Source organism: Plecotus auritus (assembly GCF_963455305.1).
Source record: "Plecotus auritus genome assembly, chromosome: 3".
NCBI classification, from domain to species: domain Eukaryota; kingdom Metazoa; phylum Chordata; class Mammalia; order Chiroptera; family Vespertilionidae; genus Plecotus; species Plecotus auritus.
The window spans coordinates 182,063,121-182,075,642 of NC_137772.1; the positions used below are offsets into that span (position 1 = coordinate 182,063,121).

Below are 12,522 nucleotides of genomic sequence, written 5' to 3' on the forward strand. Positions count from 1 at the left end.
TGAACGTGAGTAGAGAAAAAGACCTCTCTAAAGTTTGAATATGGGGCTGTTGATATCAGAAAGAAGACTTACTCCAAGATGTTCACCTGATTCAAATCTAGGATTGAGCCTTAGTGCCTTAACAAATGTTAAAGTTACTATATCCCATTGACTTTCAGGCTTGATTTCATGTGGCTAAAATAGTAATTGATATATTTATAAATATCAAGAGATACACTATGTATACCTAATTTATTGAACGGTCTAAATCCAGTTCAGGCACAAACATTTTATATGAGTCACATGCACATATCGTAAATGTACAGTTTGGAAGTTTTATCAAATGTAGATGCATACATAGCCAACATCCCCATTAAAAAAGTTCAGTCTTGACTCTTTGCAGACAATTTCCCTTCTCTCCAGAACCAGCTCCTGTTCATGTTTCTATCTCCATAGATTAGTTTGTTTGTTCTTGAGTTAATATAAATGGAACTATGTAATATACCCCTCTGGGGTAGAGATTGGGTCAAGTTTCTTTTGTTCAACGTAATGTTTTTGAGTTTCATCCATATTATTGTATGCATCAGAACTTCATTCCTTTATGTTGCAGTATAGTTCAAATGTACAAGTGCACCATAATTTGTTTACCCAGTCTCTAGTTGATGGACATTTGGATCATTTCCAGCTTTTGGCTGTTAGAAATAAAGCTGCTATGAGCATCCTCATACAGGTTTTCTTATGGGCATATATTTACATTTCCCTTGGGTAAATATCCAGAGTAAAATTTCTGGGTCATAAGGCAGGTGTGTGTTTGACTTCATAGGAGAGTGCCAAACAATTTTCCAAAATATGTGTACCATTTTAGAACCCATAAGCAGTGTCTGAAAGTTCTAGTTGCTCTGCATTCTTTGCCAATTTTTGATATTACGAGTATTTTAACAAAAATTTAGCTATTCTGGTGGGTGTAAAATGGAATCTTATTCTGATTTTAATTTACATTTCACTGATTATTTCCAATCTTAGGAATCTTTTCATGTGCTTTTTAGCCATTTGAATATATCTCCCTATGATGTGGTATGGTGGGCATGAATTTGTTGGAATTAAGGTAAATGTGACCAGACACTGAGACCTGCTTTAAAGCCCATGTAGATTGAAAGTAGAGGTGGTGTTTGGGGTAACTGCATGCAGATCATGATAGGTATAAACTCCCTTTTTAATTAATTGAAAGCAGTGAGCCCTTATATCGCATTAGCATTAGCATGTCCTATATTAAATGGATTATTTATTAAAGGGAAATTTAAACAAATGTCCTGTCACATTGCCTTAACACTCTTCTTTACTCAATTTATCTTGTGACTGTCTTACATGTGAGATAGTCTGTTAATACATTCATTTTTATGAAAACACTAGAGACCCGATGCACAAAATTTGTGCAAGAGTAGGCCTTCCTTCCCCTGGCTGCCGGCCCCGGCTTTCCTCTGACACCGGAACCCGGGCTTCCCTCACCGCCCCAGCTTCGTTCGGAAGGTTGCCTGGAAGGATGTCCTGTCTAATTAGCATATTACGCTTTTATTATTATAGATGATGAACCCCTCTGACAGTGAGTTGATTTTACTACATGGTGTCTCGTATAACATTTTATCCTTTTCATTCTCTGATATCTCTCTTTTCTCTCTCTGCCACCCGCTGGCCTCCCCGCACCCCCCCCCCCGCCCCCGCCATCACACATGCACACACAAGAATGCATGCAGGGACTATTGAACTATTTCTGAAAGATGCCCAACAAAATTTACATGCACATAGTACAGTCTATACTGAGATTTTGCTTTTGTTCACTCCTAATATGGCTTTTTAATTTTGAATGATTTGTTCCAATGAAGGGTACAAAGTATTTTTCCTCCTAATAAAATTGCTTATAGTATTCATTCATTCAGCAAAGATTTATTAAGGGTCTGCTATATGATCAACTTAGATCAACTCAAGCTATTTTGAGGGGGCAGGGCAGGAGTTTTATTTCTACATTTGAAATGATTATTAGACATTGAAGTGAAGAGGAGGAAACAGTTGTATACAGTCAGGAGATCAGGAGAGAGATCTGGACTGGGAATGATTGTTGATAGAGAAGAATAAAGGTCCAGGATCCAAGCCTGGGGACATTCCAATGTTAAGAGGTTGGAATGAAAAATAAATAGTAAAAGAAACTGTGAAAAAGTAATCATTAAAGAAGAAAGAAAATTAAGAGTGGAAACTAACAGAAAATCAAATCTGGAAACTAACAGAAAAGTAATGTATCAGGAATCATAATTAGCTATTCACATACCGCTAAGTCAAGGAAAACAGATTGGAACCTAGCCATTGGTTATACATTGTGGAAGGCCATTGGAGACCTACACATGAGCCATGGAAGTTGGTATAAAGCTTGGCCAAGGTGAGATTGTGAGGAAATAGGCAGAGAGAGATAGACAATGAGCATAAACAGAACCACAGCTGATTAGGGAAGTGTGATCTAAGAAAAGTTGTTGTTTTTTGGTTATTGTTGTTAAAGTGGGAGGAAAAAGAGTATGTTTATATGTTAAAGAGAATATTCTAATGGAGTAATTTCAAACTGTCTCAATTAAAGAACCAGTCTTCTTTAAAATAAAACATTTTCAGATTTTTTTTTTTGTTCAAAATGATAAAAATGGTTGACTAGGAAAATGAAACAAAAGAAGACCTCCAAAATGTAAGCCAGATTTTCCTACTGGAAAAAAATTGTGGTTTCTAAAAAAATTAAAAAATGGAATTATTAGGAGACCCAAATACCAGTGCTGGATATACCATATCCAAAAGAATTGAGAATAGGGTCTGGAAGAGATATTTACACTCTCATGTTTGTGGCAGCATTATTTACAGTAGCCAAGAAGTGAAACAACCCAACTGTCAATCAACAGATGAATGAGCAATATATGGTATTTACATACCATGAAATATAATTCAGCCTTTTAAAAATTTATTGGGGTGACATTGGTTAATAATATTATATAGGTTTCAAGTGTACAGTGATATGATACATCATCTGTATATTGCACTGTGTTCCCACCATCCAGATTTAGCCTTTGTAAAAGAAGGAAATTTTGGCACATGCCATGTATGTGAATCTTGAAGACATTATGCTATGTGAAATAAGCCAGTCATAAAAAGATAAACACAGAATGATTTCAATTATATGAGATATCCCGAGTGGTCAGATTCATAGAAACAAAATAGAATGTTGGTTGCCGGGGCTGGGAGGAGCGGAGAATGAGGAATTATTATTTAATGGGTGTACAGTTTCAGTTTGGGAAGATGAAGATTTCATTTTGGATGGTTGCACAACAATGTGAATGTAGTTAATACCGCTGAACTGTACACTTAAAAATGGTTAAAATAGTAAACTTTATTTTAATAATAAAAATAAACATTAAATTATAAACAAAACAAATATAAGCTTATTTTTAAATCATTAACTTTAATAAACACAAACTTACTCTGTAAAACTCTTACCAAGGTTTCTAAATGCTCACTCACAATTTCTGTGCTCATCTCCTCACAGGCTGATAGTGACTGATTCATAGACCAGCATCAGCACATGGACCGCATTAGTTTTCATGTCCTAGAGACTGGAACAGCAATGACATAGGGGAGATGAGAGAATTGCTGAGTCATGTTCTGAGTAGTGAGAAGGGCTAAGATTAAGTGGATAAATGGAGGGATCAATTTTGACTAGGATCCTGGATTTTTCATGTGTATAAATAGGCACAGATGCTGATGGGTGGGTAGAAGGGTTGCTGGGAGATTATGACAGATTTTTCTGCAAGTTTCCATTTTCTTGATGAAAGTAAAAAAACAAGTGATCATTGAGACTTTGGAGGAGATAGAGTGGAAAGTTAGGACAAAGAGTGAGGGATAGATAACTGTATAAAAAACCAAGCATGGTTATATACCGTATTAATCTAATATTTGTTTTAAAATGTTTTTTTTTTAATTTTACTAAGTTTTTCCAATATGTATAAGTCTTCCCTACCCTAAGGAGACTCTAAATCTTAAAGGCAAGGGAATTTTTTTTATTCTTTTTGCATTCCATACATCTTACAGTTACTTGATAGATACTCAGTAAATATTCAACAACATGGCATTAAATGTAATCACATCTGAATGAACATTTTGCTTTAAATTGTATACATTTTGTTCTTTATTGATCTGCTGCTGCTCTTATAGTTACTATAGTGTTCTCACTAGATCTACACGAATCACTTTTCTTTGTGTTATTTTTATAGCATTGCCACCATGGGCTGTGTGTAAACAAAGAAATGGAAACACGTCCTGTAGATGGTGAATGGGGACCATGGGGACCTTACAGTTCTTGTTCAAGAACATGTGGAGGTGGAATCAAAAGCACAACCAGGCTCTGTAATCGCCCCGAGTATGTCCTTTTTATGTCACTGTAAATTAAGATTATCTCAAGGCACCAGAAACTAAACATCAGTTTCATTCACTTCTAAACTGGAGGTCAGTCTGTAAGTTTCTGAGATTCAGAAAACTTCTGGGACACTTAAGCCATATTACTTTATATTTTGGTAGATTCAGACCTTAAAAAAAACTGATAGATAAAAATAATCTTTGGAATCTGAATTGAGACAGAGCCTTTTTTTTTCTGATTTAGTGTGAATTTGAGAAATAGTTATAAATAATGACAGTAATATAATGGCATTTTTTACATTTAGTGTTTCTGTTGAAAGCTACTTTCTCCTTTTAACTATGTTTTGGCTGTCCTGGACAAGACACGTAGTTCTATTACCAGTTTTTTACTCATTTGTGTAATTTGACAAGCCATTATTTCTTTCTTACCTATTATGTTATAGATGCATCCATGTCTTTAGCTTGAATAACTACTGAAACATATCTCCTCTCATTATTTAAAAGAACTTAGAGATTCCATAAATATTTTAAAATAATTTTCCTATTGTTATGTGATATATAAATTGGTAAGGAATATGACACTTTTCACTTAAAATCTATTACCATGAATTTTTTAATGCAGAAATATGACATATTCTGAATAAAATCTGAATTCATTTGAATTTTAGAATAACTAAATTATGCTAGAAGTCTTCATATTTAAAAATGCTGAGAAAAGAGTTTTTGTTTTCCAGCATAAGTTGGATGGGTATAGAGTGATACCATGAAACTTGTTGAACTAAATGATAAGTAGGAGATCTATGAAAAAGACACATATATATTTCTTTTTTTTTTAACGTGATATTATCTTTTTTTAATCATCTTTGGCTCATTTCCCCCCCCAGAATATGAACAAACCATTTTTTAAAAAATATATTGTTAGTGATTTTAGAGAGGAAGGGAGAGGGAGAGAGTGATAGAAATATCAATGATGAGAGAGAATCATCTATTGGCTGCCTTCTGCACCACCCCCACTGGGGATTGTGTCCAACCAGGAATCAAAGTGTGACCTCCTGGTTCCTATGTGGAAACTCAACCACTGAACCACACTGGCTGGGCAAACGAACCATTTTTTGAAATTTTAAAAGAAATCCCCATCATAGTTCCTTGTTAGTTAATCAAATCATGAATCATTTCTCTCCTCTAGGCCACAGCATCCACCAAGATGGATATTTTTAGGTTATTAGCCAGGGGATTGCTTAAAACCATGTTATATACTTGTGTTATATTCAAAGTGTTAGTGGGACCTCATGGAAAGGGATGGAACAATTTTAGAGGTAAACAACAAAAATAATATTGTACTGATGTGCTTTAAAATGTAATGAATTTGACTAGGCCGAGAAACGGAGGAAAGTACTGTGTGGGCCGCAGGATGAAATTTCGATCATGTAATACTGATTCATGTCCAAAAGGAAAGCAAGACTTTCGTGAGAAGCAGTGCTCTGATTTTGATGGTAAACATTTCAACATCAATGGTCTTTCCCCTAACGTGAGATGGCTTCCAAAGTACAGTGGGAGTAAGTAGTTAGAATATTTTTGATGTGAATCTTTTTTGAGACCTAGGAACAAACAGTTATATTATTGTATGCCAAAACTTTGACTTTTTTCTTACAGTTGCCATAAAAGATCGCTGTAAACTCTACTGTCGGGTTGCTGGAACCACTAACTTCTACCAATTGAAGGATAGGGTTGCCGATGGTACCCCTTGTGGAACTGAAACTAACGACATCTGTGTTCAAGGCCTGTGTCGGGTGAGTAAACTTACTCTATTTAATGTGGCTTTCAGGAGACTATGACTTCTGTTACTTCAGAACACATTTTTATGAATCCTATACGGCAACCTTTGGTGATAATCACATTATCTGTAGGAGTATCAGTAGGAGACTTTTTTTACTAGGTGATTTTCTGCCATGAAGAGTAACTCACGAAGCATTAAGGTAAGTCTGCCAATTTTGTTTTGTGTATGGTACTCAAAATCAAGATAAGGGATGAGGTCAACTTTCTAAAATGATAAAAATATTAAGACACAAGGGTTATAAAGTCCTTTTATCCTTCAAGTGTGACCTTCTGTGGTGACATTCTTTTATCCCCTCAGTGTTAGAAGCGGTGGTATCCTCCCTCTTGTCTCTTAATTCTTGGGTAAATGCTTCAGACATTTACTGAGAACCTACTAGATGTCAGATAAAAGGATGGAACAGAGTACTAACCTCCAATGTGGTCACAGATTTGTGAGGGAGATAGGCAGGCAAACAATTATAATGCACTGCCATGGAGTCATCTGCAAGGAGGCTTGGGGATATTGGGGAAGGAATGTCTTAATTAGGGGGAGGTGGGTAAAGGTTTTGTAGAATGCTCATGGAGAGTGTGAGGCTTGAGCTAATTATGTAGGTTTTAGAAAGGTGAGATAGGGGCTAACTAATGCACTTTTCCCCTAAAGTCCTTGGAGATCTTTAGGATTTGGAATTGAGAAAGAGATGTGATTTGATTTGCATGTCAGAATCTTCAGAGTACACTGGGTTAGGAGAAGATTGGAGATGGGTGGGCCATTTAGCAGGATTTTTGGTGAGAGCAGATGAGGCCCTAAATTCAAGCACACATACTGCACATGGTGATCTTAAAAATGGTGATGAACTTGAAAACCAGGATAGTGAATGCTGCCTAGAGAATACATGTGAAATTTTATGAACTCATTCTTTTGGTAAATGTAACTTAATAGGACCAAGTTCTCCCTATAACCAAACATCTATTACCAGTTACCCAGGTGACAGAGCGGTTCTCACAAGGTGCTAATGATATGTTCAAAGGAAGTTAAAGTAATTTACACATTGGAAAAACCTTAAATACTAGAAAACGGGTACTCAGTGGCCTGAAGTTTTTTAAAATCTAATTTATCAGCAGAAAGTCATATGAAATGAAAAAAATATGATTACCTGAACATGTATAGATGCATACTACTTTGAGAAACTACCTGCTTGAAACTAAAAATTCAAATATTTGCCCTATATATAAAAATTCATGAGTTTTATGAAATTTTCTTACTTTTCCAATCACCAAATTTAAAGGATTTGTCCAGAGAACTAAAAGTTATTGCCGCATATGTAGAAGACACCTTCTGCATTTGTTCTTTTAAACCTCTGGAACAAACCATTTACTTTTACCTTTACTTATGTATTCATTCTTTTCATAAACCCTGTGTATTATGCTGGATATTAATTTTGGAGAAATAAACTTTCAACTGTACTAGGTTTATTATGAATTCTAATGTCATGAGTTTAAAAGGAAAATGAATCATGAAAGACATCTTTTTGGAGTTACTTTTTAAAATTCTTACCTGAGGATATGTTTTTATTGATTTTAGAGAGAAAGCGAGAAAGGGGGAGAGAGAGAAAGAAAAATTGATGTGAGAGAGAAACATTGATTGGTTGCCTCCTGTATGCACCCCAACTGGTACCGAACCCACAATCTGGGTATGTGCCCTGACTGGGAATTGAACCTACAACCTTTTTAAAGGTGTACAGCATAATGCTCTAACCAACTGAGCCACCTGACCAGGGCTGGGGTTATTTTAATGTGTTACTTACATAGTCATACCTTTTGTGCCTTTTGAATGACATTTCTTTAAAGAGTGGTTTTCAAATGAGGGATATAGCAATCTTTCATTGTTTGTTACAATGTGGATTCTTAGTTTCACCTTCAAGGTTTCACTGGTGGCCTTTTTAAGTGCCACCCTATGTGATTTTGATGCAGGAGGTATATGGATGACTATTTGAAAAACACTACTTTTTCAACCAGGTGAACAGATATGTGAAAATATTGACATAAGAAAAGATCAGTAGATATTATGAAAAAAATCCTGCTGTATCACATCTATTAATTGAAAGAATACTTATGAAAAGAACTTAGTAAAGCACCATGTTTATCATTAGTCATTTTTATAACATTGATTTGATTTATTGTATCTTGAAGCAAGCTGGTTGTGATCATGTGTTAAACTCGAAGGCCAGGAGAGACAAATGTGGTGTGTGTGGTGGGGATAATTCATCATGCAGGACAATGTCAGGAGTCTTCAACAGTGCTCATTATGGTAAGCTGTGTATCTGGTTCTAGTTTTCCCTTTTACTTGGTGTAATAATGGTATATGTGATGAAGGTATACTAGTAATGTTTTGTTATTGTTTTGTCTACTCTATACCCTTAAATTGATTGTTGGGGGTGGGAGCAGAGTGGAGAGGGTCAATGGAGGAAAAAAAGGGGACATCTGTAATACTTTCAACAATAATGATGAATTTAAAAATATAAAATACAAGCCATGAAACTTTAAAAAATTTCCTAAATATAAAGGATTAAATCTTATACCAGATTTATCCTTGAATTAGTGAATTCACCTACTAAAGGCAAATGCACTTAAAAAAATTTATTAGGTGCGTTATCAGAGTAAATCCACTGCTATTTGACAATGATGTGTGAATAGTCCCCTCAGTTACCGGTGTGTTCTTACTGCAGTTCCTATAATCCCTAATGTATACTGTATTTATAATGTTTCCAGGAAACTTGTTTTTAATTATTTTTCATTATTTGAATAAAAAAATTTTTTTGTATGACCTGGCCCATCTATTGTGCTTCTTATTGATGACATATCGAAAATGTTGATTGAAGGTGGAAGGATGAAAACATTAACTTAAATGTGGATTTTGAATTATTATTACATTTGGTTTTCCAGGAAGTATTTGTATTACAAGATGTAATTGATATTTGGCCATGATTTCATTTTTCTTCAAAATTGTTAAGAGAATATAACAGATATTTTCTATTCTAAAAATTTCTGGGAATTTTTTTTCTTTTTTATGGTAATAAAAGCAGCCCTTTAAAACTTTCCTTGCAAAATAAAAATTTACTTTTACAGTTTTATTGTTCAGCTTTAAATTATATTCACATATGTTTGAGCACAGTTAAGTTAGTACAAATTGCTTCATTTAAAGCCGTATATTTTAAAACAAAATTTACTTTTCTATTTATATTAAAAGTATAGTACATTTCATACTATGGTGATACTTATAAATCCTAGTTACTAGATAACCTGACTTACTTTTGTAGTTATGATTCATTATTTCATGGGAGCCATACATATTTGATTTCTTTTTTATAATAAATGGCCCATATTTATCAGTCTGATCTGTATTCACTGGAAAACATTTTTTTTTTCTGTATAAAACCACATGCACCAAATTGTACTATGAATTGATCAGTTTGCAAATGGAAAAAGATGTTAAATACATTTGTATGCTCTGAACAGCATTGTCACATCACTGCCCCCTGGCGGTAGCCTTCATCTTGTCACTTTTGCCATGCTTAGAAATTGCCTTCTTGAAAAATATATAATAGCAAAGACAAATAGTGAAGGTCGTAGGAATATTTTATAGTAAAAAATCATGAATTAAAATTATTCTTCTAGATTGATGGCCTGCAACCATATCTATATAGTGTATACAGAATCATCAAACCTTATATTTAAATGTAATGCCTTAGAGAGATATAAATAAGGCTGTTCTAAAAACATGCAAGGTAATTTCATGTCGGACTTAAGCTCTTTTAAACTTCCCCTTTTTAAATTCATTCCATATTTATCAAAGTGAGTGTACAAGGAGAATTTCAACTCCTTTTATTCATGTATTAAATAGAAAGGAAAATCCTATAAGGAAAGGGAAAAACTTAGAATTAATATCACTAGAGCAAATGAGAATGTTTGGACAACTATGAACTGTATAACGAGTACTTTTAGCATAGGGAAAACTTTCCACTCTTTCTTAATATATATTTAATATAGTGTTTCCTCATTTTTTGAGCAGTGCCAATGTTGGTGAATTAGGTCTCATAAAATAGAAATATTATTTTCATTTCTCTCAAGTAAATTTTTTACTTTTCTCTTGATAATAATGTAAAATGTTGGGGTAGCTATAGGGATTTCTGCTTATATTAGAGACTAAAAGTTTAAAAAATATGCTTCTCATTAACTCACATTATTTTGCTCTTTACTAAGTCTCTGAGTACACATATAGCAATGCCCAACTATTTTGATAACTTTTGGATTTGTGGCTAGCATTTTGAATATTGCATTTAAAAAAGCACGTTAGGAAATATAAAATGTAGCATACTAGCTTCATTCTTATACTATAATCAGAATTTTAGAAGTAAGAAAAATTAGGAAATGTACTTTTTAAGAATCCCAAACTCTCTTATGTTTTTAGACGACAACCACTTTTTCTCAATTCTTAGCAATTTGTATAAGGCATTGATTTAAAAAGAGTAAGCACAGGTATCATTTATCAAAGATAAAATGAAATTAAGTCTGACTATACTATTGAAATTTTTTAATCATTCAGCAGCAATAGCCTCTGGACCATCTGTTTTTTTGTGTGAAAGTTAACATGTATAAAATTATATTGTAGGTTATAATGTTGTCATAAAGATTCCCGCAGGAGCAACCAACATTGATATTCTTCAGCACAGCTATTCTGGAACACCAGCAGATGACAATTACCTTGGTAAACATTTCTAGTAAACAGCACCAATATGTGGTTCGTGTGCGATTTCATGGAGGTCTGCGGTTGATGTAAATTCTTGGAAGGCAAGCAGAGACCCCTGAAAAACATGCAATTTCAATTCATACTGAGCTGAGTCATCTGACTCCAGATACATGTTTTCTTCTGAACTATACACTGATTCCTATTTGAAAAATATGGAACTAAATTCTGAAAAGTAAATTTGAATTTTCCCCCATGAGAGTGTTTTAAATAACCATACAGGTTATATTTAAAGTTGCATGTGTATTTAAAATAAAATCCTCTTCTATCTTTTAATATAAAATTAGAGACCTGTTTGAGGTTTGATGTTTTAAAGAATTTTCTTAAGTTCTCTTTTGCCATGTAGTAAAAGGATTTATATACAGTTTTAAAAAAAGTTCTTACATTAAAGAAAAAGAACTATGGATTCTTATTTTTAGATGTTAATGAATATTTAGTTATAGTATATTGTCCTTTAGCTATTTTTGGAGTATAAATTTCATTTCTTATTTATTTTTAGAAAATAGCTTTTAGGTTTAAGGAATTTCATTTAGGCCCAAAGATGAAGAGAATGCTTTACAATCCTTTTTCTTCTGCCTGAAAAATACTTTAATATTAACTTATGTATGACTTACTAAGCTAGAGTAGGTGGTGTAGAGCTGAAATTCAGAAAGTACCTGCTTCACATTAATGAAATGTGAAACACCGGCTCAAATAATCAATGCTTATAACTGAGGATCTGCATCTATAATGAACAGCTTATCTCAGGAATTGCATTTGGCATTATAAAGTCAAATGTAAAGGGAACAAGTGCTTAGTGGATGCAGGATATTTGCGGGGGAGTGACAAAAAATTTTTAGAACTGATAGAGATGATGGTTGTGCAACATTGTTCACTTTAAAATGGTTAATTTTATGTTACGTAAATTTTTGTAAAACTGCAAAAATATTCTCAAAGAAAATCAAGTGTAAATAATTTAACTAGCCTTTTACATTTAGTTAGTATCTCTCTCTTAGGTTCCAAATATAGATATTGTATCTTCCCTAGGAATGCCCAAGTTTAACAATTAGAAATGTTCACCAGTAAAATAGCAAAATGCTTTGCAAGAGAACTGCTTGTGACAATATCAAAATCTAAATCGAAATGAACAAAAACAAACATGAGGGATTTCTAAACCATATGTATTTATAAAATGTGCTTTGGTAACTAAAAGTAGTGAAATGTATACAGTATTCCTCAATCATGTTCTACTCATTTTCCTTAGTTTCAGTGTCACTGGTACTCCCTTAAATAGGCCTACCCACTTTAGCCAAAGTGCAGACTTAGGTGGAGCAATTTCCATCTTGTAGGATAAATGTAGAACTTTATTGGTTCTTCACTGAATTTAGTGGAGTATGTAAAGACACTCATAATAGTCCATACAGACGTAGAAATATCAAATTTATAAATACCTAGGTAGCTTTTTCAAGGGGTGTGGAATTTATTATGAAATTAGCCATCGGTAACTT

At 33.7% G+C, this 12,522-nt stretch overlaps 1 protein-coding gene across 1 annotated transcript in view; it reads left to right on the top strand.

Moving 5' to 3' along the window:
- ADAMTS20 (ADAM metallopeptidase with thrombospondin type 1 motif 20) overlaps positions 1 to 12,522 on the top strand; it is a gene marked incomplete at its 5' end in the record, with an annotated part of 176,311 nt that overhangs the window by 73,118 nt on the left and 90,671 nt on the right. Inside the window, 5 exons of the mRNA XM_080659619.1 lie at positions 4,275 to 4,420; positions 5,791 to 5,972; positions 6,070 to 6,206; positions 8,422 to 8,539; positions 10,901 to 10,996. Coding sequence (XP_080515745.1) covers positions 4,275 to 4,420; positions 5,791 to 5,972; positions 6,070 to 6,206; positions 8,422 to 8,539; positions 10,901 to 10,996 — 679 coding nt within the window. The remainder of the gene's footprint in view (positions 1 to 4,274; positions 4,421 to 5,790; positions 5,973 to 6,069; positions 6,207 to 8,421; positions 8,540 to 10,900; positions 10,997 to 12,522) is intronic.